Source organism: Octodon degus, unplaced genomic scaffold, assembly GCF_000260255.1.
Source record: "Octodon degus isolate 3935 unplaced genomic scaffold, OctDeg1.0 scaffold00146, whole genome shotgun sequence".
In the NCBI taxonomy this organism is placed as follows: domain Eukaryota; kingdom Metazoa; phylum Chordata; class Mammalia; order Rodentia; family Octodontidae; genus Octodon; species Octodon degus.
In genome coordinates this window covers 3918161-3940850 of record NW_004524722.1, presented here as the reverse complement: position 1 = coordinate 3940850, position 22690 = coordinate 3918161, and the positions used below count along the sequence as shown (strand labels likewise).

Genomic DNA, 22690 nt, shown 5'->3' with positions numbered 1-22690 from the left:
GCTGCAGTTCACTTTGGGGGAACTCTGGTCCTCATCTTGCACATCACTTCCTGACTCCTGAGGGGAAGATGGTGTACTGCTTGCTCAGCCTCATGGAGAAACTTGTCACATTGGCTTTCCTGACAGGAATTCAGCTTTCCTCATCCTTAGAGGAGCTCAGAACTTCACCATCACCTAGAATGGCTGTGGTACTTTTGGGAGGAGCTCTGGTCCTCACCTAGAGCATTGCTTCCTGGCCCCAATTCAGATCCCTCAGCCTGCTAACACAGATCCTTCATCCTCCTAGCATAGACTTTTTTAGCTTCCACCACTGACCTTTGGACCTTTTCAGCACAGATCCATTGAAGCAGGCCTGCATGAGACATTGTCATGGGCTCTAGGCTGCTACTTGGACTTGTGCAAGGCATTGTTTATGGGCTCTAGGTCTTCAGCTACACTCATGCAGGATATTAGCATCCAGACTGTCAGCTGGATTCTTTGGTCTTTAGTGTGTGGACACTAAAGTGGATTGCCACTTTATTACAATAAAACTTTATTACAATAAAAGTGTGCTCTCAAGTTCTTGCCTTTTTCAAATCCAGCCACAGTTCCGGTGCATTCTCAGGTTCTGTGCTGACTCCCTGGAGAACCTTGCCCTGTTTGACTACCTGTTAATGTCTGCCTACCTTATCTGACCTCCCAACAACCTACTCTGGGTTCCTGTATTCTTTGTATATGATTCTTTGAGTGATTATAAAACAATTTGTCCTATTTTGTATTATTCCCCTTGCAAAAGCCCCAAACTATGACAACCCCTAAATCAAAACTGTTGTGTAGCTTAAATAACACAACCTGACACCCAGCATTATACACAATAACCAAACTGTGGTAGCAACCCAAGAGTCCATCAACGAATGAATGGTTAAATTATATGTACAAGGGTTAGGGAGATAGCTCAGTAGAATAAGCGCTTGCCTGCAAGCACAAGAGCCTAAGTTCAATCCCCAGTTCCACAAAAAAAAAAAAAAAAAAATTTACTCAGTTGTGTCCCAAATTTTCTAATCAAGGAGATTATGGAGCCACAGAGGAAAGTAATCAATGATATAGAGTGTGCCTAAGGAGAGGCACATGGGGAGAAAACATTCTCACAGGCTTCCACAGAGAGCAAAATGGTCAAGCAGTGGCCGTGACTCATTCACATGGCTGACACTGACAAAAGATCTATAAACTGCGGTACAGGGCTTCAGGATAAATCCTGAGGGGATTTGACTGACCTTGTCAGATACAAAAGTTACATTTCTTGTTATATAGGTCTTGCTTTATCTTGGTCTTATCCATCCAGCATAAAAGTATAAACATGAGAAATAAAAAGTAAAGCCATGTTAATATGCTGAGCTGTAAAAGACTCAAGTCAACAACTTCTGACATTGCCATTCCTATGGATAACCCACTACTATTATGAACTACTGGACTATATCGTAATATTTTGCTGAATTCATGTACCTACAATATTTAAATGACAATGGAATACCCATCTCTGACAAAACTAAACAAAAAAGAGGATACAAATGAAGGACCATTTTGTATCTGTATATTCAAAATAGTTAGGAATGATATAGAGCTACTTTCTCTTAATTCAATGAATGGAAAGATTTGTATTATTAGTGTTTGTGGACAGGATATCATGTTTGCATCTTGGACTCTGAATAACCACTAAGAAGACAACAATATGCACTGTATTAATTATTGAAACTGTCCTACTAATTGGTTTTGAAACTGTCTCATTGCTATTTGTTTCTCAATAAAATTATTTTAAAAAATAAACTATATGTACATATAATGAAATATTATTCAGTATTTAAAAAGAAAGAAATTCTGACATATGATCCCTGAGGACATTATACCAAGTTATACCTGGCATCTAAAGTAATCAGATTCATAAAGACAGAAAATAGAAAGGTGGTATTGATGACCTATGGGCCAAAAATGGATACGTTTATTGTTTAAAGGTCACAGAATTTCATGTTAAGGTGACAAAAAGTTCTGGCAATAGATAATGGTGATGTTTACACAGTAATGTGTGTTCAATGACACTGACCTGCACAACTAAAAATAAATTAAGGTGATAACTTTCATGTTCAGGGTAATATTGCAATTGATAATAATGACTATAATCAGACTAGCCCTAGTTTGGTGACAAAAAAAAGTCAGTGCTTGCTAAATGCTAATCCCCTTCTTACCACTCAGAGAGGTGATGCATAATAAACCCCTCAGCCTCAGGATTTAATAAAATACTAATCACATGGAAAGTAATTTGTTCCTGGAAGTACTATCAGAGGCAGATAAGGTAGGCAAAAGCTAACAGGTAGTCAGACAGGGCGAGCTTCTCCAGGGAGTCAGCACAGTACATGAGAACGCCTCAAAACTGTGGCTGGACATGCACTTGAAAAAGGCAAGCCCTTGAGAGCAAAGCCACCAGGGCCAGATTTACATACTTCCCTACGGGACAAATGGAATCTCCTGATTATTGTACGGCCCTTTGGGGATTTCCCATGGAAATACACCATTATGTCACTCAGAGTGGACCAACCTCTGCCACCCATAAAGACAATTAAAGACAAGAATAAAACTATCAATGATGGGCCAAAGTTCATGATGTCATCCACCTGCCCTCCATGCCCTGCTCACTATTGGATCAACATTAGCTGAAGAGCCATACTTGTAATCCTATTGGTTGACTATAGTTTGACCCACAGTGTACCCATCCCTGTGGCTTTGTCCACTCTCGAAGAGAAGGCCTCCCAGCAACCCACTGCAGACACCACAGCCACCACCCACCACCCAGCCCCGTCTCTCAGTTCTTTCTACTTCCCAGTCCTATTCCCCAGACCCAGTTGTGTGAGCCTCATTCCTCTGAGCATCTGCTCTCCCCTCTGGAGTGTATCTTCTCTTAGATACGGAGTAACCAAAAATGTCAATCGATTGACATCGATTCCTCCATCTTGTAAATTAACTGCCAAAAACTGCATTAAATTAGGTAGCAAGGACCTGTCAGAGCGCGCAAACGGGAGAAAGCTTGGCTGAGCTTCCCACTCGGTGGCTGCCTTGGCCTCCTGGGCGCCACTCGCTGTCACTGCTCGCACCTTGCCCTTCTTCCGCCCATCCCTGGGGCTCCTCCCCTCGCCCGTCCCTTCTTGCTCCTCCCGCTGCTCTGCCTCGCCTCTGAGAGGAAACCGAAAGTGAAATGGACAGCTGGTAGTCACGGGAGTTTCCAAAAGTGAAGCAGGGACCCGGCGACCTACACTGAAACCCCTGAGAAGGTGAGTAGAGCAGCCCCCCGCCCCAGGTATCCCTGCCCACATTGGAACGGCGCCTTCCCCCTGGTCTCCCCCAGAGCCGGTGGAGTCCCGGGCACCTTCCCCGCCGCAGATCCGCGCACGCCCAGCCCAGGTTCCAAGGGCAGCTCTGAAAGTGACTCCCTAGTCTGCAAAGAGGGACTGCTCTGAGGCCGGCACCTGAGCTGGGAGAACTAGACCCAGGGTGGCCGAGGCAACCGAGAGAGACCCTCACCCCAAAAGTCTTCCTTGGAAGTGAGAGGGGCAGGCTATTTAGGATGTCCCGCTAGAAATTTCTATGGGTTCAAGATACTTTACGGCCTCAATGAAATTTGGAGCAGTTCAGAGAGGAGCCCAGGGAGCGTCCAGCACACTTACACACACGTACATACATATATAATATGCTTTTTATAAGAATGTATCAAAATAAATAAAGCTTTCCTTAAGATGGAGTTAGGATCTCGGGGGGTAAAAAGTGGCTTTTAGGTGGTTACCTGGTTGTGCCGACATCACAGAGTGCACTGACACAAACCCAGGTGACACTCCACTTTGTATGTCTGGGCTGTGTCGTGTGGCCTGGTGCTAAGCTGCTGTACCTCCATCCTTCACTGACCAGAGCATCGTATGTGGCTGTGCACCCCTGACTTTTTTTTTATTATTTAATGTATTTAGTACAGGATCTACAGGGTCTCACTAGATAGATCCTACTCATAGTGATTCTCCTGTTTTCAGCCTCCCAAGCACTGGGATTGCAGGCGCGCATCACCATGCCCAGGCTCAATCGCCCGTCTCAGTGTGCTCCTGGGGCAGGGCCTGCACAGCAAGCTAGGGATTGAACCCAGCCGCTGATGTGTACACCTGATGCTCGCCGCTGCTGCAAACATTTAGGCAGATGTGTGCCACGCAGGTGGCCCCTCTGGAGCATGGACAGTGCATGGTAAATGGTCTCTGTAATGATTAGTGACTTAGCCACTTGCTGGCAGTAGAAGTGGGAGAAGACAGGACTGAGGATTTAAGCCTGCGTAGGTATGGCGAAATAGATCTGTCAACAACTTTATCCCCAAAGTTCTACTGGTTTTCTCTGCCTAGAGACTCAGTCTCCCCTCTGCCTAATGAGATTAGTGTGCAGACTACAGAGGAGAAGATCCTGATATTTGGGTTGCTATCTTGTCTTCCTTGTTCCCTCCCCACCAGTTCATTCTGATGTGTGTTTTTCCTTTGCATTATTTTTCTCGTGTAAACCTTCAATTTTCTCTTTTCCCTGTCCTCTCCACCAAGCCCTTCCAGGTCTCCCCAGCACTGCCTACCAGGCACGGGACCCCATGGCCTCTGCAAATTCCTTGGCGATGATGTGGGAGGAGGTAACATGCTGCATCTGCCTAGAACCCATGGTGGAACCTGTGAGCATTGAATGCGGCCACAGCTTCTGCAGGGCGTGTATCTCTGAGGTTGGGAAGAGCGGAGGGGCCTCCTGTCCTGAGTGCCGGCAGTGCTTTCTGCTCAAGAACTTCAGGCCCAATCGGCATCTGGCCAATATGGTGGACATGCTCAGACAGATGAGCCAAGCCAAGATAAGTCAGGATGCCAAGCAGAGTGCGCCCGGGGAACGGTGTACGGTGCATGGAAAGAAACTTCATCTGTTCTGTGAGAAAGACCAGCAGGCCCTCTGCTTGGTGTGTTCCCAAACTAAGAAACACCGAGAGCATGCCATCATCTCTATTGAGGAGGCAGCTAGGGAGTACCAGGTGAGGCTTTCCCACAAGTCACAAACAAGTACTATGTGGGACCCTGATGAGTACTTTAGTCCCCAGACTTGGTAGTAGGAGAAAGTCACTGCTGGGGTTGAAAAGGAAAGATTCTTGCTTCCCTCTGTGAGACAGAATTGCAGATTACAGACAACCTTCTCATTCCTCAGGAGCACGAAATGGGCTTTAGGAAAATGCTACCTAGATCCTGATGTTTCCTTGTGGCCTTCTAAGTAATTATTCATGAGTGGTGCTCCCCCTCCTTCCACCCCAAGAATTTAGCTGTTTTGTAGAGCGCATCAGGCCTGTTCCTAAGTCTTTGCGTCCAGAGAATTCCTACTCCAGTCAGGGTCTAGTCCTCCTCTGCATTTAGGCTTCTTCTAAGAATAGTTTGATCTAACCCAATCCATGTCCCCGGTTAGTCTGGTTGAAGGTTCAGTTGCTGTCTGTCTGTACAGGAGAAGATCCAAGTGGCATTAGAGAAACTGAGGAAACAACAGGTATTGGCTGAGGAGATGGAAGTGAATCTTGCAATGAAGAAAGCAGACTGGAAGGTAAGCGTTAGAGGCTAAGCAAGGTCCAGGGTGTTGGACTCAAGGAACCCTTAAACCATAGCTATGCCTATCTGGAGAATTATGGAGTCATTACAACTCACTTTCCAAGAGCCACCTGATATCTAGGACTCCAGAAAAAAAAGGCATAAAAAGGCTGGAGGCTTAAGGAGGAGTTGCCAGGCCGGCCAGATAGTTCAGCAGATTAAAGTGCCTGCTTAGGCAAATGCAAGAACCAGGGTTCAATCCCAGGCATGCCATGCCAGCCCCGCCCCCAGGGCACACTGAGACTGGGAGTGGTGGTGTGAGCCTGTAATCCCAGCACTTGGGAGGCTGAGAACAGGAGAATCACTATAAATCCAATCTACCTAGTAAGACCCTGTAGACCCTGTACTAAATTCCAAAAAACAAAAAAAAACAAAAAAAAAAAAAAAACACCTTAAAGAGGAGCTGTCAATCAGGCACAGAGATGCAGAATCACTGAAGAAGGTACTAGGAGGGGTAGGTTATACTTTTAAGCTCTCCACTTTCTCAATCCAGTCTCCTGAAAGATAGAGATAACCCACGAAAGAAGTTCAACTAGTATGCATCGTAGGAAAGGGCAAGGGCTATGACAAACAAACTGAAGGATTCATCAAAATCTGAAGTAGGAACCAATCTGACAAGGCGATTGCTGGACTATTTCCAGATCACTGATTCAAAGCACAATGGGGAACTAAAGCATGTTCCACACTTCAGCGGTGTGCGAATAGAGGTGGTGTATGTCTAAAAATAAAGAGGAATGGAAAGAGTTCATAGCCAGTACTCCCAGCAAAGGAAAATTAGGATTAAAGAAGATTGAGTAACTGAGAAAGAGGTTACTCTGTGTCATCAAGTAGACACTCAAGTGACTAGCAAGAAGGACAAGAAAACAATGTCTCTATGCTTTCCTCAAGACTCAGGAATTGTGTAGTGAGCCTTTCTTTATGTGAAGTCATTGGGGATAGGTTTTACTGTGCCTGTAACTTACGAAGACACAAAGGTAAAGGGACTCATTTTGACAGTGATTATGTTTTTGGAACAGGTTGAAAGAAATTACCTGCTCATGCCATAGATTGGTATAGCTGCAGTTGTAGGTTAGCTACATGGACTGCCCAAACTGTTCTCCCTCAGTCTCAGAAGCCTCAAGTACTCACCTGCCTCCCAACAATGTGTGTGTGTGTGTGTGTGTGTGTGTGTGTGTGTGTGTGTGTACAAGCAGTCCCAGATATAACCTGAGTGCAAGTCTCCAGAGTTAGAAATTGACACCTCCATCCTAAAGCCTAGAAAATTGTGGTTCATCCACCTCTCCTTCTCCCTCCCTTGACACCAAAGAAGGAAGTTGGGACACAAAAATCAAAGATTCATGCCGCATTTGTGCAGCAGAGAAACTTCTTGGCTGAAGAGGAACAGAGGCAGATGCAGAAATTGGAGAAAGATGAAAGGGAACAACTGAGAATTCTGGGGGAAACGGAGTTCGAACTGACCCAAAAGAGCCAGGCCCTGCAGGCTCTGGTCTCAGAGCTGGAGCGGAAGAGTAAGGGCTCCCCGCTGGAGCTGCTTCAGGTAAGACTGGAAGAGTCTCAGGAAGAGACTGAGAAAAAGCCATAGTTCTCTTGGGCCACTGTTAGAGCCAAATGGATCTTCATTCCAGAATATTGCTCAACAAACTGGAATTTGGGCCCTTGAATGGTTTCCATTCAAGGCACAAAAGGATACAAGTGTAGGAAAGAATATACTGCCTAGCAACTGACGGAAACGAACATTGCTGAAAAGTGCCTGTCCCACCACCACGTATGGGAGCTTGAGAAAGTGCTGGAATTTTTCTGAGCATCTGGCATCTTGTTTGTTAGACGGATACTGTGTCATTATGTATGTCAAGAGTATCTGTCATCATTCAGTGAGAAAATCCATTATAGCTCTTAGATAAATGGACATGAGAAGGGTTTAATAAATACAGCTTTAAATGCTGAACTGAAAGTTAAGAAGCAGTAGCCCAGCTCCAGTCATGCTACCAGTTCTCTCTATAACTGTAGGTTAAACTATTTTCTGTTTTAAGACCCAATTTGTTCAATTCTGATACAAAAGAAAAAAATGCAGTAAGTAACAAGATTTCCCCTAATGTTAGTCAGAAATGTGTCATATGCTACCTGTTCTGTGAGCTAGCAAAATGACTTTAGTATGTTATTTTTCTGTGAGTTGTCCCTTTGCCCTGAATAAAGTTAGTTTTAAAAGAATTTTTTCCGAAGCTAGGTGCTAGGGAGGCTGAGACAGGAGGATGGCTGTGAGTCCAAGCTGCATAGTGAGATCCTATACCAAATAAATAAAAGATTTTTTAAAAACTGAAATACTTAACCAATTTCACCTGAGTAAGAAGAGGTAGAGTTAAGATTAAAATAAGTGTGTAACTTCCTTGAAAAACATCATGCTTACAGGCAACTTGCATCATCAATGATACGTTCAGTCCACTACATGGTCTCAGAAGCCTCTTGCTTTAACACGCTGTTCTTTACCCTCACCTTTCACTGTCTCTTGGACTCATCACTCCTTTCTGGTCAGTGTTAGCTTGACTTGGTAGGCACTCTCCATCTTCTGGTGCCCTTGTGGCAGTCTGAACCCTTGCAACCTAAGAATCTCTGTTGAATTGACTTCACAGAAAGGAAGGGCAGCATTAATCACAAAACCGGAAGCTTTAGCTCAGCAGCCCTTCCTCTCTGAGCGGTGGAAGCCCCAAGGAGAGGGAGCAATGTCCAGCACCTTCTCCTGGCCGGTCTCTCCCGTGACTGTGGGCTTCAGCCACGCTCACTTCCTGCTGTCTTCTGCCCTTTCCTTTCCATCTCTTCCCCAGCAAGAAGCTGCTCTTTCTCATTTATTTTTTGAATCAAAGTCCTTAAAGTGGTGGCCCCTCCCTAGCTAGTGATCACAGCTATGCAGGTTTCTGGCTATGTGGCAGAGACTAGGGCAAAACAGAACCCTTGGGTCATAGGGTGATATCACTCACCACAGGACTCAGTGGCAAGCCAGAAAGCCCAGAACTTACTCTCTCTCTCTCTCTCTCTCTCTCTCTCTCTCTCTCTCTCTCTCTCTCCTTTTTATTCTCAGGATGTAACAGTTGTCCTGGAAAGGTAAGGAGAAGTTTTCTCTGCTGGAGGAGGGGGTGGCAGGAAGAGTGGATGCCTGTGGAAAAGTTACTGACTAGCCACACATGCACTGAGGTTTCCCTAGTCTATCTCCCTATTCTCAAAAGACCTGACCCCCTAAAATATTATCTGGTCTCAGAAAACTAATAAATGGATATATCAGTTGGTGAATTGTCCAAAGCAATTGGATAATGCAGTCTTCACATAGTAAAGTCCAACAAACTGGGGTATTCTGGGAAGTTCTGAGTCCACAGCCTGCTGAGACTTCTTTTGGGGATGGACCTTAACCAGTTACAGACCTCTCCGAATGAGCCATGAGTGAGGCCCACAGCACAGGCAAGACTCATCGGGTTCCCCCACAGAAGAGACTCGGTCTCTATCAGGTGCCTTACTTGTGAAATGAATAAGGCAGCTGCATGGTGAGCTCTGGCTTGGAGAGATATCGGCTGTCCACAGGCCACAGGCATGGAAATAGGAACTCTGAAGAGAAACGGAGTTCTGCCAGGCATGGTGGCTCACACCTAAAATCCCAGCACTCAGGAGGCTGAGGCAGGAGGATCATTGAGAGTTCCAGGACAGCCTGGGCTACAAAGTGAGCTCAAGGCTGGCCTGAACTGTACAGTGAGACCCTGTTTCAAAAAGGCAAAAAAATAAAATGAGTCCTACATTTTTTGCCTCTTATTTGTTCAGTCGAACCCGAGGTTCTGCAATTTCATATTGAACTGTTCTCAGCTAAGGAGATGATTAGGGCCTCCATTAGAAGGTAGAAGTGGGTGGCATGGGTTTCCAATTCTTTTTCCCCCAGGAGTGAGTCCTGGAACCTGACAGAGCTGGACATTGCCTCCCCATCCCTGAAGAGTGAGTTCTGCGTGCCGGGTCTAAAGGCAATGCTGAGGACGTGTGGAGGTGAGGTGACCTTTAGGAGTTGGAGGACTGGAGCGGAGGATAGTGGGCATATAAAGAGGGTCACAGGGTCTGGAGAACAGACAGTGGCATGGGGAAGAGGCAGCAGGTCAGATGGAAAGGCCCAGTCAGAGGCAAGTAGTGTTCCCTCCAAGGTCAGGGCAAGAGCTGCCCCTGTCTCAGAGACATTTTCTCACGTGGTGAGGTCAGGGTAACCCTTTCACTCTGGAGTTCACATAAATCCCCCCGCTTTAAGGGTTACTGACCACACACACACACACAACACACACACACACACACACACACACACACACACACGGCCTAACTGTGGTCTCTTTCGGCAGTATACGTCACTCTGGACAGAGACACAGCCAATCAGTGGCTCCTCCTTTCAGACGACCGGAGACAAGTGCGGTTTGGAAATGCCCGACAGAATGTGCCTGAAAATCCAGAGAGATTCAATAATTATCCCGTAGTTCTGGGTTCCCAAAGTTTCAATTCCGGAAAATTTTACTGGGAAGTAGATGTAACTGGAAAGGAGGCCTGGGACCTAGGAGTGTGTAGAGACTCTGTGCAGAGAAAGGGGATTTTTTTGTTCAGCCCTGACAATGGCTTCTGGACAATCTGGTTGTGGAATAAAGAAGAATATCACACTGGCGCCTACCCCAACACACCCCTCCAGCTTCAGGTGCCTCCACGGCAAGTTGGGATTTTCCTGGACTACGAGGCTGGGACTGTGTCCTTCTACAACATCTCTGACCATGGGTCCCTCATCTACACTTTCTCTGAATGTGCTTTTGCTGGACCTGTGCGGCCCTTCTTCAATCCTGGCTTCAATGACAGTGGAAACAATGCGGCTCCTCTGACTCTCTGTCCACTGAAAATGTGATGATCAGGATCCACTGTGGAGGGCTTTCTCAGCACGTGGCTTCCCTCCCATTGGTGCCTCTTCTCAGCCACAGGTCCTGCCTCTCCTTCCCATGAACTGCTTTGTGTCTGCACAGCTGTCAGGGTCCCAGCCAGCAGGACTTAGGAAGGAGGTCACTGAATGCCAGTGTCTAAGCTGGGAGGATCGCTGCAAGTGCTGAGCCAGACTAGGCTATGTAGTGAGTAGAAGGCCAGGCTGAGCTACATGGTGGAAGCTGTGTCAAAACTTTTAAAAAGTCAATGTCAAAAGACCTTCAACATCAATACGCCTGCCCTAGGTTCTTTCATGGTTCCCTCCAGGAGACAGACTATGTATTTGGCCCAAACTCCTCTGAGTCAGCCAGAAACATTGCTGCCTCCTTCATGCAAGCTGATGTTCTCTGTATCTCTAAGTTGTTCACCTGTGGTCAGATCTCCGTTACATTTTTCATGGCTTACAAAAGGGCTTTCAAAAAGAAAAAGTTCTGCCTCTGGTGTATCACATTCTATCCTTGGTTCTTAAGCTGAAAATACTTGACAACTTTAAACATGATTAATGTGGTGGTGTCTAAAATAATTGCACATTTTCATTTTCTGCCTGAAATGCCCTGCCACTTCTATCTTGGAGGACCCAGGTAAGGAGTATCTTCTGTCATTCTCCAGAGCTGATCTGCTGGGAAAAATAACAAAAAATTTTAAAAAGGAAAGGACATTCACAAATGTGAATGTTAAAAAAAAAAAAAAAAATCCAAAGAAACCATCTTGAGACCCTGGGCTCAGCCACTAAAAAGGCTTCTCAGGCATCAAACATCTTCAGCCAAGGCCTGCAGCTCTGGGCCAAGAGTTTTAGGACAGAAGAACAGAAAATGAGTGGGGGCTGCAGCAGGGTTGAAGGCTATATCTGGGAAGAGAGAGCCAAGCCTCTGATCACCGCTGCGGCCAGAGATGAGGAGGGTGGGGTTGGTCTGGGGTCAGAAGTAAGGGATGGAATCTAGACTTCCTCTAGAGCAGGGATGGCAAAACTTTGAGAGGCTGAGAGCTCACATGGCAGCCCAGATCCACGTATTTGTCCCCAACTGCCAACCCTACAGTAATACCTGAATGCTTGGCAGCTGGGGTGACTTGGCTCAGGTTAACAACAAGGGCTTTGTGTGTCCACTGTGGCATGCATGCCAGAGGTTAGCCACCACTGCTCTAGAGTCACATAAGTATGTTGTGGAAACATCCCATCCTTGCTTTCTCTCCAAAGGGTCCTCTTTGTATCCATTTTCTCCCTCGGTTCTCTAGCAAAAGAAACTTCACTCTGTTCTCACCCTTTCCTTTCTCCCAGATTTAGACTTCTCAGAGTTGAATGTTCTGCCATATCACACTCTCCCCACCCCGTGTTCCTTTAAACTACTCTCCTGACATGGAGTCCTGATCACCACCGCCCACCACCACCACCACCCCACACACACACTTCCTGACCACCTGTTCTTGGCCTCTCCTTTAACCTAGATCTCTGGCTGCTCTAGATGTCTATCAAGTGTCACGCACACACACTGCGCATAAAGATGAGCCTGGAACTCCTGGAACTGGTCTTCCTACAGAAACCTGCAGTTCAAGCCAGGTGAGAGGCTACAGGTAGAGAGAGTTAGGATATGGAAGTGGTTCCACGGAGTGTTGGATGTTTCTCTATAGACAAAATTTCCTCCTAGCCACAGTTCCATAGGCCCAAGGATTGGGGCTGGAGTTTTCCCCAACGACATCCCGTTCATAATGGGACTGGTTAAAGAGAATTTTAGATACTACAATCCTCTCAATGTGAAGTGCTCTCTGAGAACCATTGTAGTCACACCCTGGCTTGGCCTTCTGATTCTGCCTTTCTGGTTTCAGTAGAAAGGAGTGTTGGGTTCCCACTGTGGCCTGGGCCCTAGAGGTGAAGAGCTTACAGCCTTCTCTAGGTCTCTAGGGGCTCAACCTGAACAACTAGGAGCAGCAGCTCTCTGTAGTCAGTTCTCCTTAGAAGGCAGGGATCCTGAGTCCTGTGGTCATGGTGTCCAAGAAGGCTGTAGATATTGGTGCTGGACCGCTGCATCCCCTGTGCCTAAATACTGTGCTATGGACACAGCAGTTTCTCCAGAAGGACTTGGAGTGAATACCAAAGTCCAGCTGAAGATTTCTCTTGAATTGCTAGTGGGAGAACATCATACTTTGATCTGTGTATGGCTAGATACTCACATAGACTCTACTTCTAAAAGTGAAGGATAATAGGCTGATCAAAAAGTCATTTACTGGGGCCGGGGAGATGGCTCAGTGGAATAAGCACTTCCCTAGCAAGCGCAAGGGTCTGAGTTCAATCCCCGGTTCCGCAAAAAAAAAAAAAAGTCATTTACTGTTGTGCTTAGAAGCTGTATTGATTTTTCCCTTCCTCCTTTTATACTCTATAAACCTTCAAGCTTCTTTGGAAATTCAAGAGGAAGTAGAAGCTCTAAGAAGGAGCCTCAACAATGCCACATGAGTTTTACTGAAGGTCTAACATGTTTGGTATTTTACATTTTCAATCAATATTCCAAAAAATGCACAGTGTGCAGGCAGTGCTTCCTTCTGTAACAAGCTGAACATATACCTCTATCATCTGAGAAAAAAATAATGCTCTTAGGACCCTGTTTTTAAAATGCTGTTTTTGTATTTTCCTGGCTTTTGCCAAGATAGAGTCATAAGTATGTCAACATCAGACTTTCTGGATAAGTGCGGTCTCAAAGACCCCAAGAAGTCAGCAAACTAGACTTTCCTTCAGCGAGAAGCTGCCTTCCTGTCAATATGCAAAATCAACTGTTTCTTGAAATGTGGCCCATACAGTGGATGATGTCACTGCAGTGTGCAGTACTTCAATCTGTGAAGTCCCCCACTCTGCAGTGACCTGGTGTGGAACAAAGCACTGAGGAGTGCTGTGCCAGCTGATCTAATTGTCACTTGGACTAAATTGACTCCTGGAGACCTTCAAACTCCAGCTAATCTTAATTGTCAGCTTGAATGACTTGAGGGACTCCTGGCGAGGTGGATAGATCGTGCAGACACTGTACGCATTAGGGGATTAATCCAGGGGTGCTCATTGCCAGGTCCTAGTACAGGTGGGGCCCATTAGGAGTGACCTTCAGGGTGTGCCTTTGAAAAACACATCTCTCTCTGGGCCTCTGCTTCTGAGCTGCCAGGAACTGAGCGGCTTTTCTCTACCACGCCCTTCCACCAAGATTCTGTCTTAGAGCCAGCCAAGGAGTACCTGAATCTTCTGAAACCATGAGCCAGAATTGAATTTCGTCCTTAATTGTGGGGAGGAGGCATCTTGCCCCAGTAAGAGGAAAGCAGACAGATACAAATGCTACAATACAACCAGCCACCACCTGACACTGAATTGCTGGGGGCTTCCTGTCCAGCCACCGTGACTGGGCTTCATGGGCAAGATCGCCACAAAGCCCTATCCTGTATTAAAAAGTCTCAGTCTACTCTGTTGTTGTCATCTGTTCATACCTATTCATAAGTCTTAATAAAACCTATTTCTCACATGCTATCTGATGTTTTCTTGGGTGTCTCAGAAACCAACACAATTGCTGCCATACAGCTGGGCTGGGGACAAGGTAACCTGTAATGAAAACCATCCCAGAGCCAGACCCTGGCAGCACCCCAGCAATCCAGATGAGCTCCCTTCCTGTCACAGTTCGCAGGAATAATCACTAGTTTCATATGTAAAGCGTGTTTATTTTGAGTTTTGAACACTGTACAAATAGAATTATATAGAAACTATTCCCCTATTGTGACTAATTTCATTTTGGCTTCATAAAATTCGTAACAACATTATGTCTTACAGAATTTATAATTATTCTTGTAAGTGCAATCCACTCATTGGCATTACTACATTTTACTATGCCATTCTATTAATAATGGCATTTAAAAAGAAGAAAGGGCTGGGGATAAAGCTGAGTAGCTTAAGCGCCTGCCTGGCAAGCACAAGGTCCTGAGTTCAATCCCTGGTACCAATAAATAAATAAATGGGAAGGTAAAGAAAAAAATAAAAAATGGAACCAAAGCTTTTATAAATCAGGAGGGAGAGGGGCTGAAGAGAGAATAAGGGAATGGGAAAAAAGTTATACCAAATACAGATACAACTTCCGTATGATGAATGTGATCATGCATACCTATAAAGTACCACTGAACTTTAAAAAAGAAAAAGTAATTCCACTTTATGCTAAAGATATAAATATTTGTAAAAAAAATAAATCTAATGATGCTTATTACACTTCCTCTAAGATTATAGAGAACATTGCCAGTCACAGCAAAGAGTTTCAATTTTACAAAGTATCTTCCCACTGCAGCATATGCAAGATTGTGACGTTCTTGATCCCACTTATGCACCATATGCAATAAATACAGATGTAATTGTCTATCTCTTGGTCGATGTGTGAATTCTACACATACATTTGAGCTACTAGCAGTATTCAGATGTCCTCAGACTTATGATGGTTTGACTTACAAGTTATTTTATTTCGTGATTGTGCAAAAGCATACCAATACAACCATTTGATTTTCACATTCAGTGCAGCAGTCAGTAAATTACATGAAGCATTCAACACTTCGTTATAAAATAGGTTTGTGTTAGATGATTCAAACTGGTTCTGAGAGTTTTAAGGTAGGTTAAACTAAAATATATTCCTTACTCAAAATGGAATCTTGGGTTATCTTCAGTACACCTGCTAAATACTTTATAAATGAAAAAATTTAGACTATGCAGATGCTTATAACTTCAAAAAGCATTTATTGATAACAGTTGTACCTAATGATGAGTAGCAGTATGTCAATACTGTACAGAAAGGAGACCCTATGAAGGAAAGATAAAAAGGGCAGATAAGATACAGGGAAGAGCCCTCGGGCAAGAATGGCATTGTAGAACTAAGTCAAAATAATTTAGCAAAGTGAGCCAGTGCTTTAGCTGATAAACTGAAGGGACAATATGGAGGATAACTTGTGCTTATGGAAATGAAAATACACCAAGAAATGTCTGGTTAATGTATGTCAAGTTCATGGAGAAATATGGGGTGGGGGAAGAAGTACTAATTATAAAGTCAGCGTCTCTGCTTTTCTATGCTTCTGTCTTGGGTTTGATCACTGCTTTCTTCAGCTCAGATACTGATGAGAAGAAACTATGCTAGCAATACAAAAGTAAATCTCATTTCTCAGAATCTGAATACCTTGGCATATCAGATTCCTTGATTCCTAGAGATGCATGTTACACAGATGACCAGGTCCTCTTGGTCTGTACTGCAAGGAATCGAGATTTCATAGTATCTCCACGTTCACCCCCACCTACAGTCACTGATAATTGATATAAGTAGATCCCTACTTGTCACATCAAAAGTATCTCAGGAAACGAGAGTGTCTTACCAGCACTAATTCCATTAATTGATATTGTCCTTAAAATTCAAAAGTTTATTAATTTTCCCAATTTTTCATTTCACAGACTCCCTTTAAATTATTACAAATTATTATACCAAAAGTTTAAAGATAAGCTAAAGCAGAAGGGGAAGAAAAGTTTAAAAATGTATCCACAGCTTAATCTCTATCATTTATAGTCAAAATTCTGCTCATACTTTAGTTGTATCACAGCCCAATGATAAAAGTACAATCAGAGAATAATAAACAAATTTTAAAATCATAACACTTCCTCCAATATCTAATTCAAACTGAAATGTATTTGAGCAATTGTAAAGATATATAAATGACTGTATTAATATAGATTCTGGCTGGAAGTTTTCATTGTGATGCCCTGGACAAGTTCACTGTAGGAAAATTTTTTGATTCCTTTGACTTTGATATCCTTTTTCTGGTACCCTATGCATGTGCTAAGAAAAGTCTCAGAAAATAATTTCTCCATGGCCAAACACCATTTTCTTCAGTGAAGCCAGGATCGACATTCATCCTCATCCAAAAGCTCATGTTCTTTCCTAGCAGTACCTCCTCAAGGTCCTGCAGCAATCTGACTTTCAGAATCAAAACAACTCAGTGTGTTCACTGTCAAAAGAACTCTGCTAATTCCTAAGTCTCCACAAAGTATGTACAAAAAGTGTGAAGCCCCCTATTGGTGAATAGACCATCTGATCGAACTCAGCGTGTTTTCCACTGTGAAGACAAAGCACTAAGTGCGTGCTCTCTAATCTGCCTGGTTTTGATCCCGTAAATGATGGGATTCAACATGGGTGGGGCCAACATGCAGACATTGGCCAGCAGAATGTGGGTATGGAGAGGAACCTGATGCCCAAACCTCTGGGTAATTATGGTAAAAATGCCAGGCAAGTAAAACATAGAAATAACCCCAAGGTGGGAGCCACAGGTGCCCAGAGCCTTTTGCCGAGCTCCTCTGGAGGGGAGGCGGAAGACTGCAAAGAGGATGAGGCTGTAGGAAAGGAGGATGAGCAGGGCATCTAGCACTACAGTGGAGAGAAGAACAGACAGGCCATACCAGACATTGACACGAATATCAGCACAAGCAAACTTGGCAACGGCCATGTGTTCACAGTAGGTGTGTGGCAGCAGGTTGCTATGGCAGAAAGGCAGTCGTTTCACTAGAAACACATCTGGCAGAATCACACAGAAGCTTCTCAGAACCACAGCTACACCAATCCTTAGGATCACCGCACGACTGAGTACTGTGCCATAGTGCAGTGGGTCACAGATGGCCACATAGCGGTCGAATGCCATTGCCAACAGAATCCCTGACTCAGCAATGAAGGTAGCGTGGATGAAGAAGATTTGGCTGACACAGCCATCAAGGGAAATCGATCCTGCATGGAACCAGAATATAGCCAGGGCCTTGGGCACAGTGGTGGTAGACAGGATAAGGTCAGCCAAAGCCAGCATGCAAAGGAAGAGGTACATGGGTTCGTGGAGGCTGTGGTCAGTGATGATGACAAAGATGAGGAGGCTATTCCCAAGGAGGGCAACAAGGTAGGAAATAAAGAAGGGGAGGGAGATCCATCCATGTTGGTCTTCCAGGCCAGGGATACCAAGAAGAATGAAGAATGAGTGGCTGGTACCAGTATAGTTGAAGGTTGCCATGCCCAAGGCAGGTCCCTGGAGCACTGATGTGCAGGATTTGACAGTCACTTCTTGATCTCCAAAATGCTGAATGGGATTAGAGTAGGAGAAAAGAGAATAGACGTTTTTGTTGTTGCTGTTGTTGGAAAGAGCAGTAAAAACCATCCCGGTCAAGAAGTCAGGAGATATGAATAAAAATTCCTTGCCATTCTATTCACTAGCTGTGTGGTCTCAATAAAGCACTTCCCTCCCCTGGGTCTCTTATTTGAGGAAGTGATGGATTAGATCAACTTTAAAACAGGCCATCCACCTCTAGAATGCCATAGAACATTGTTATTGGAAAAGACTGAATCACAGGCACTGCATTTCCTCTTTGACTGCTAGAATCGGATGTGCTTCTCAAATAGAAAATAGTAACTCAGTTGCCTGCTGTATGTCAGGCATGCTGCTTGAAAATCTATTTGGAAAGAAGACAAAAAGTCAAGCAAATATAAAACAAACAGCGTAGAAAGAAAGCTAAATCCAAGCAGCCAAGAAAAGTTCAGGAATTAGTTCAGAAAAGGCTGTAACTTTGAAGACCTTCTGGGCTAAACCTTGAAGGAAAACTAAAAGTTTGACAAGTGAAACATGGAGAGGGAAAGAACTTGAATAAAGTCACAAGTATCTGAAAAGGCATGGGGGTGGGGAGATGATTATGACACAGACTTAACAACAAAGGAGACAGAAGTAGTAGAAAATAAAACCAGGCAGTGAGGGAGGGGCCCAATCACCGACAGCTTCGTGTATGGCTCCAACAGGTTATAACTTATGTTGAAACAGTAAGAGAAAATGAAGTGGAAAATGACATTGGAAGAGCTTTGTCCATCGGGGGAGCCGCCCATGTACACATCTCTTTCAAGCAGCTGCCTGGAATGTGCACTTTGGCCACCATCACCCTTTGAGTGCTGGCACCTGGAATGACAGGTAATGAGACCAAGGTTTGATCCCCAGCCCCACATGTGCCAGCCCTGCCCCCAGATGCACTGAGCCAGCCACTGAGACTATACATGGGGGCATACACCTGTAATTCCAGCACTGGGGAGGCTGAAAACAGGAGCATAGTGAAATCCTGTACCAAATACATAGAATCAGACCTACAGGGTTTAATTCCAGCTCTGCCAGCTACGTATCCACATGCATGCACATCCATTCAGATGCTTATTTTCACACACAGTCATTTGCACAGTCACCATTGCACACATTTACTTGTACACATTTGGGTGAAGATTTATTTACATACTGATACACATTTTCACAGTTCACAAGAAGTCCTTTTCTCATGATTCACACATATGTACTTTTAAGCAGTGCTCACATGCATACCTTCACATAATCATTGTCTCACCAAACGCTCACACAATTTATGTCTTACATAAGCCATAAATTTTCTTACTTTCATTCGACATACTGACTTGCATTAAGTCAGTTTCCTCCAGGAGCTTCACGAGGTTATTCTATTCTTACCAGCCCACAGCCTTCTAGTCCACCTACTTATGCCAGAAGAGGGGACTCATGCAAATTAAATTAATAGAGAAACACCTCAACTTCATTACTTCCACCCTGAACTGCCCGTGCTCAAGTCAGAGATATAAAATATAAGAACTAGTTGGGACCTTATTCCAGGGAATCATCAAATTGCAGTCTGTGAACCAACACTGCCTGCTTTTATAAATAACCTTAGAATGGAACAGAGCTAATTCCTTTTATGTACATACAAACTATGTTGCTGTGGCTACTTTTGTGTGACAGAATTGGGAAAACTATATTTGAAGCCTCAGGTATTACTCTATCCTTCTGCAAAGCAGGTTTCAGATCCCTACTTAGGGTAATCTTGTCATGTAATTATGAATGTGGCCCCCAAAATATAAAGCAATTTTCCTGTCACAGAAGAAATTAGCTTAAGGAAGTCTAGAAGTCATCCTGCTTTTTGCTTTACTAGCATTTTCACTGTTACAACACTTCTGCAGGATATTTTTGGTATATTTTCTCTAACTCTGCTTCAAGGGACATAGAAATCCAAGTATCACTTTTATTTAGTGGCTAAAAGATGAAGGCATCCAATCATTGTTTCCATGTGTCTCATTAATAAACTCAGTATTTCTCTCCACTCCTTTCTCCCATAATCACTCAAACTCCACAGCTTATGACCATGGGTAGAAAGGCCCACAGAAGCTCCAGGCTGTGCTGGTTGGAACCAGTGTACCTCTTCCTCACCTCAAAGTGTCCATCACAGCCATCTATAAATCAGGTTCCATGCCCCTGCCTGGGTTCCAGGGCATCCCCAACCAGAAGACTCAAGGCAGAAGCTGGTGGACCAAGCTGAAAGAGGAACTGCAGGACAAATTATCCTTTCTCTGAGGGTCCTCAGGGATCGTGGACTTATGCGTGTAACTTTCTTCTCCCCTAGGATCACCTCTACTGCCAAGGGTGTAACTACAAAGTCATTAACTCTTTCATGGCATGGATGATGGAAGTCCATCATGGAAAGTATGCTTCAGAGATTCAATGAGTTTGGGAGAGACTTGGTATGAGAACAAACAGAGAAGAGGCTGGGGATATGGTTTGAGGTCATCTATAAAGCCTTGAATCTTACTCCATATCATCAACCCTGATTTGTAGGAGGCACAGAGGCACTGTGGGGACAGGAACCCTGTAGATCAGACATTTATTTATTCACCTGCCACGTACTCAGCACTAAATGCTATGATAGTATCATAAGAAAATGTTGAACAAAGTCTACTTAAAATGGAGTACTACTCTTCCATGAAGAAAGAAAAACTTGAGTCCTGCATAGAAAAATTGATACACCTTGAGATCACAATTTTAAATGAAAGAAATCAGACACACAAGCTCAAGTACCACATGGTTTCTGTTATATGAGAAAAGCTAATTTTAAATAAAGAGCAAAATAAAAGATAATAGGAAGTAGGGAAATAAATAGATCTCAAATGTGAAGAGGAGGGGGAGGAAGGGGATGGAAAATGGAATTGAGATATGTTATGTGCGTGTACCAACTCCACATCGGGAATGTGAACATTATGTACAGCAAATGTATACTAATAAAAGATTTTTAATATATGTATTTATTTTGTTTTGTCTATAGAACTAGTGTTTTGATTCCATCATCTACTAATTATCAATGGAGTGTTTCATTGATAATCCTCCAAGGGACTGGTGAGATAGCTCAGCAGTCTAAAGTGCTTGCTTAGGCAAGCTTAGGCACATGCAGGGACCGTAGTTACATGCACCACATGCCAAGCCAGCCTCACCTCCAGGTCTGGCTGAGATGGCAAAAAAAAAAAAAAAAAAGCAGATAATCCTCCGAGTTGTTTCTCCCCTGCTTTGGGGAGGTCATACTGCAAAGTTGGCATGCTGCAATTTTTCGTGACAATAGATGTTGTTCAACTGCTTAGCTCCTTTACTTATTTCCCATTCAGGAAATTATTTTTAAAAAATTATGTATTTTGGCCAGGGAATTGGCTCAGCAGAATAAGCATTTGCATAGCAAGCACAAGGGCCTGAGTTCAATTCCCCAGTTCTGAAAAAAAAAAATTATGTATTTTGTATTCTTATGGTTTAAAATACAACATTATGGGAACTACACAGATAGTGAAATGATTGTCATCGTGAAGCAAATTACCGTGTCCATCACCTTGCATAGCTAGACTTTTTGCAGCAAGAGCAGCTAAAATCTTTCCAGCAGGCATGCCTAGTACAACCCAATTGTGCTTACTTTCTACTACACTCCTCTAATGAAGCTGCATCTGTCTCTAGCACACTGCTACACGTAGTGTTAACACTCTATATTTCTTGGAAAAAAAATTATGACATGTTGTGTTTAATCTATTAGCCTATTGTTGCACATTTATATAGCATCCATTTTCTTCAGTTAAAGATATGTTTTGATGAATATATTTATATACAGTCTTTCATGTGTTCTAGATTATTTTTTATTTAAATATGTGCTATTCAAAAGAAAGATATTATGTTAGCTAGCTTCCATTTTCCTCAAAGATATTCTTTGATGAATATATTTATATATAGTTTTTCATGTATTCTAGATTATTTTTTGTTTAAATATGTGCTATTCAAAAGAAAGAAATTGTGATTCCACTTTTATATAATCTATTTTATTACTGAAGGAAATCCTTCATATTCACAAAGAATTCAAATATTTTACAGTTTGCATTTTGCACAAGGAATTTTGCAGTACAGAAAGGAAAATGAGACAAGAGCTTTTGTGGACTGTATGTCAAAGAGTGAAAATAGTAAATAAAGCAAATGAAAAGCAAAGTCCTCTGATTAAATATTTTTGTCCTTTAATATTTCAGTGTGATTTCTCTAAAACTCACTGACACTCTTGATATAAATACATGAAATCATTTGGAGGGCATTTTTTATGCAAAATATTTTCTCAGTTTTGTTCCATATAGTAATGCTTATTTACTTTCTTGTAGACTTTCCTGCTCCCTTGAGACTCACCTTGCGAACCTTCTGCTACTCCTCAGAGCTGATTCCCTCACAGATATGCACAAGGCTTTGGTGGGGCTATCAAAGACATCTCAATGTCCATGTGTAGAAAACTAATCCTTCTGTGCTTTTTTTCTAGACTTACTAAGTTATGACTGACAAAAACTAGATATATGGGGCCAGCAAGATAGCTCAGCAGACTAAGCGCCTGCCTGTAATCCCAGCACTGGGGCTGTTGAAAACAGGAAGATCACTGTGAGTCTGAGCTACACAGTGAGACCCTGTACCAAATACATAAAAAAATAAATAAAAATTATAAAAAGTAGGGTCCAGCCAAATAACTCAGCAGACTAAAGCACCTGCTTAGGCAGAGTACAGCAGCCATGGTTTGATCCCTGGCATGCCAAGATGGCCCCACCCCCAGGGCACTCTGAGAGGGCGATTGAGACTGGGCATGGTTATACACGCCTATAATCCCAGCGCTTGGGAGGCTGAAAACAGGAGAATCACTACGAGTCCAATCTATGTAGTGAGAC

The 22690-nt window shown here is 43.6% G+C and overlaps 2 protein-coding genes across 6 annotated transcripts; one reads left to right on the top strand and one right to left on the bottom strand.

Annotated features, from left to right (window-relative positions):
- Positions 1–3203: 3203 nt before the first annotated feature.
- On the top strand, positions 3204–10612 carry Trim21 (tripartite motif containing 21). 5 transcript variants are annotated; one of them, XM_004641969.2, is made up of 7 exons: positions 3204–3299; positions 4602–5059; positions 5518–5613; positions 6964–7194; positions 8731–8753; positions 9574–9674; positions 10016–10612. In XM_004641969.2, the coding sequence occupies exons 2-7, from the start codon at positions 4637–4639 to the stop codon at positions 10558–10560; spliced, it is 1419 nt and encodes a 472-aa protein (XP_004642026.1). In that variant the 5' UTR covers positions 3204–3299; positions 4602–4636; the 3' UTR covers positions 10561–10612. The 5 variants fall into 5 exon arrangements, with proteins under 5 accessions (XP_004642026.1, XP_023557898.1, XP_023557901.1 ...); XM_023702130.1 differs by having other exon boundaries at positions 4593–5059; XM_023702131.1 differs by lacking the exon at positions 3204–3299 and adding an exon at positions 4126–4340 and having other exon boundaries at positions 4593–5059.
- Positions 10613–16715: 6103 nt separating this feature from the next.
- On the bottom strand, positions 16716–17666 carry LOC101560538 (olfactory receptor 52B4-like). The gene has a single exon (XM_004641968.1). It carries the CDS (start codon positions 17664–17666, stop codon positions 16716–16718), a length of 951 nt encoding a protein of 316 aa, XP_004642025.1.
- Positions 17667–22690: the final 5024 nt, after the last annotated feature.

Bases quoted from the DNA above. Each gene is read 5' to 3' on its own strand.
- Trim21 (XM_004641969.2), top strand. From the start codon at position 4,637: ATGGCCTCTGCAAATTCCTTGGCGATGATGTGGGAGGAGGTAACATGC. The intron at 7,195-8,730 runs GTAAGACTGGAA...TTTTATTCTCAG, and splicing joins CCCCGCTGGAGCTGCTTCAG to GATGTAACAGTTGTCCTGGA. The intron at 9,675-10,015 runs GTGAGGTGACCT...CTCTTTCGGCAG, and splicing joins AATGCTGAGGACGTGTGGAG to TATACGTCACTCTGGACAGA.
- LOC101560538 (XM_004641968.1), bottom strand. From the start codon at position 17,666: ATGGCAACCTTCAACTATACTGGTACCAGCCACTCATTCTTCATTCTT.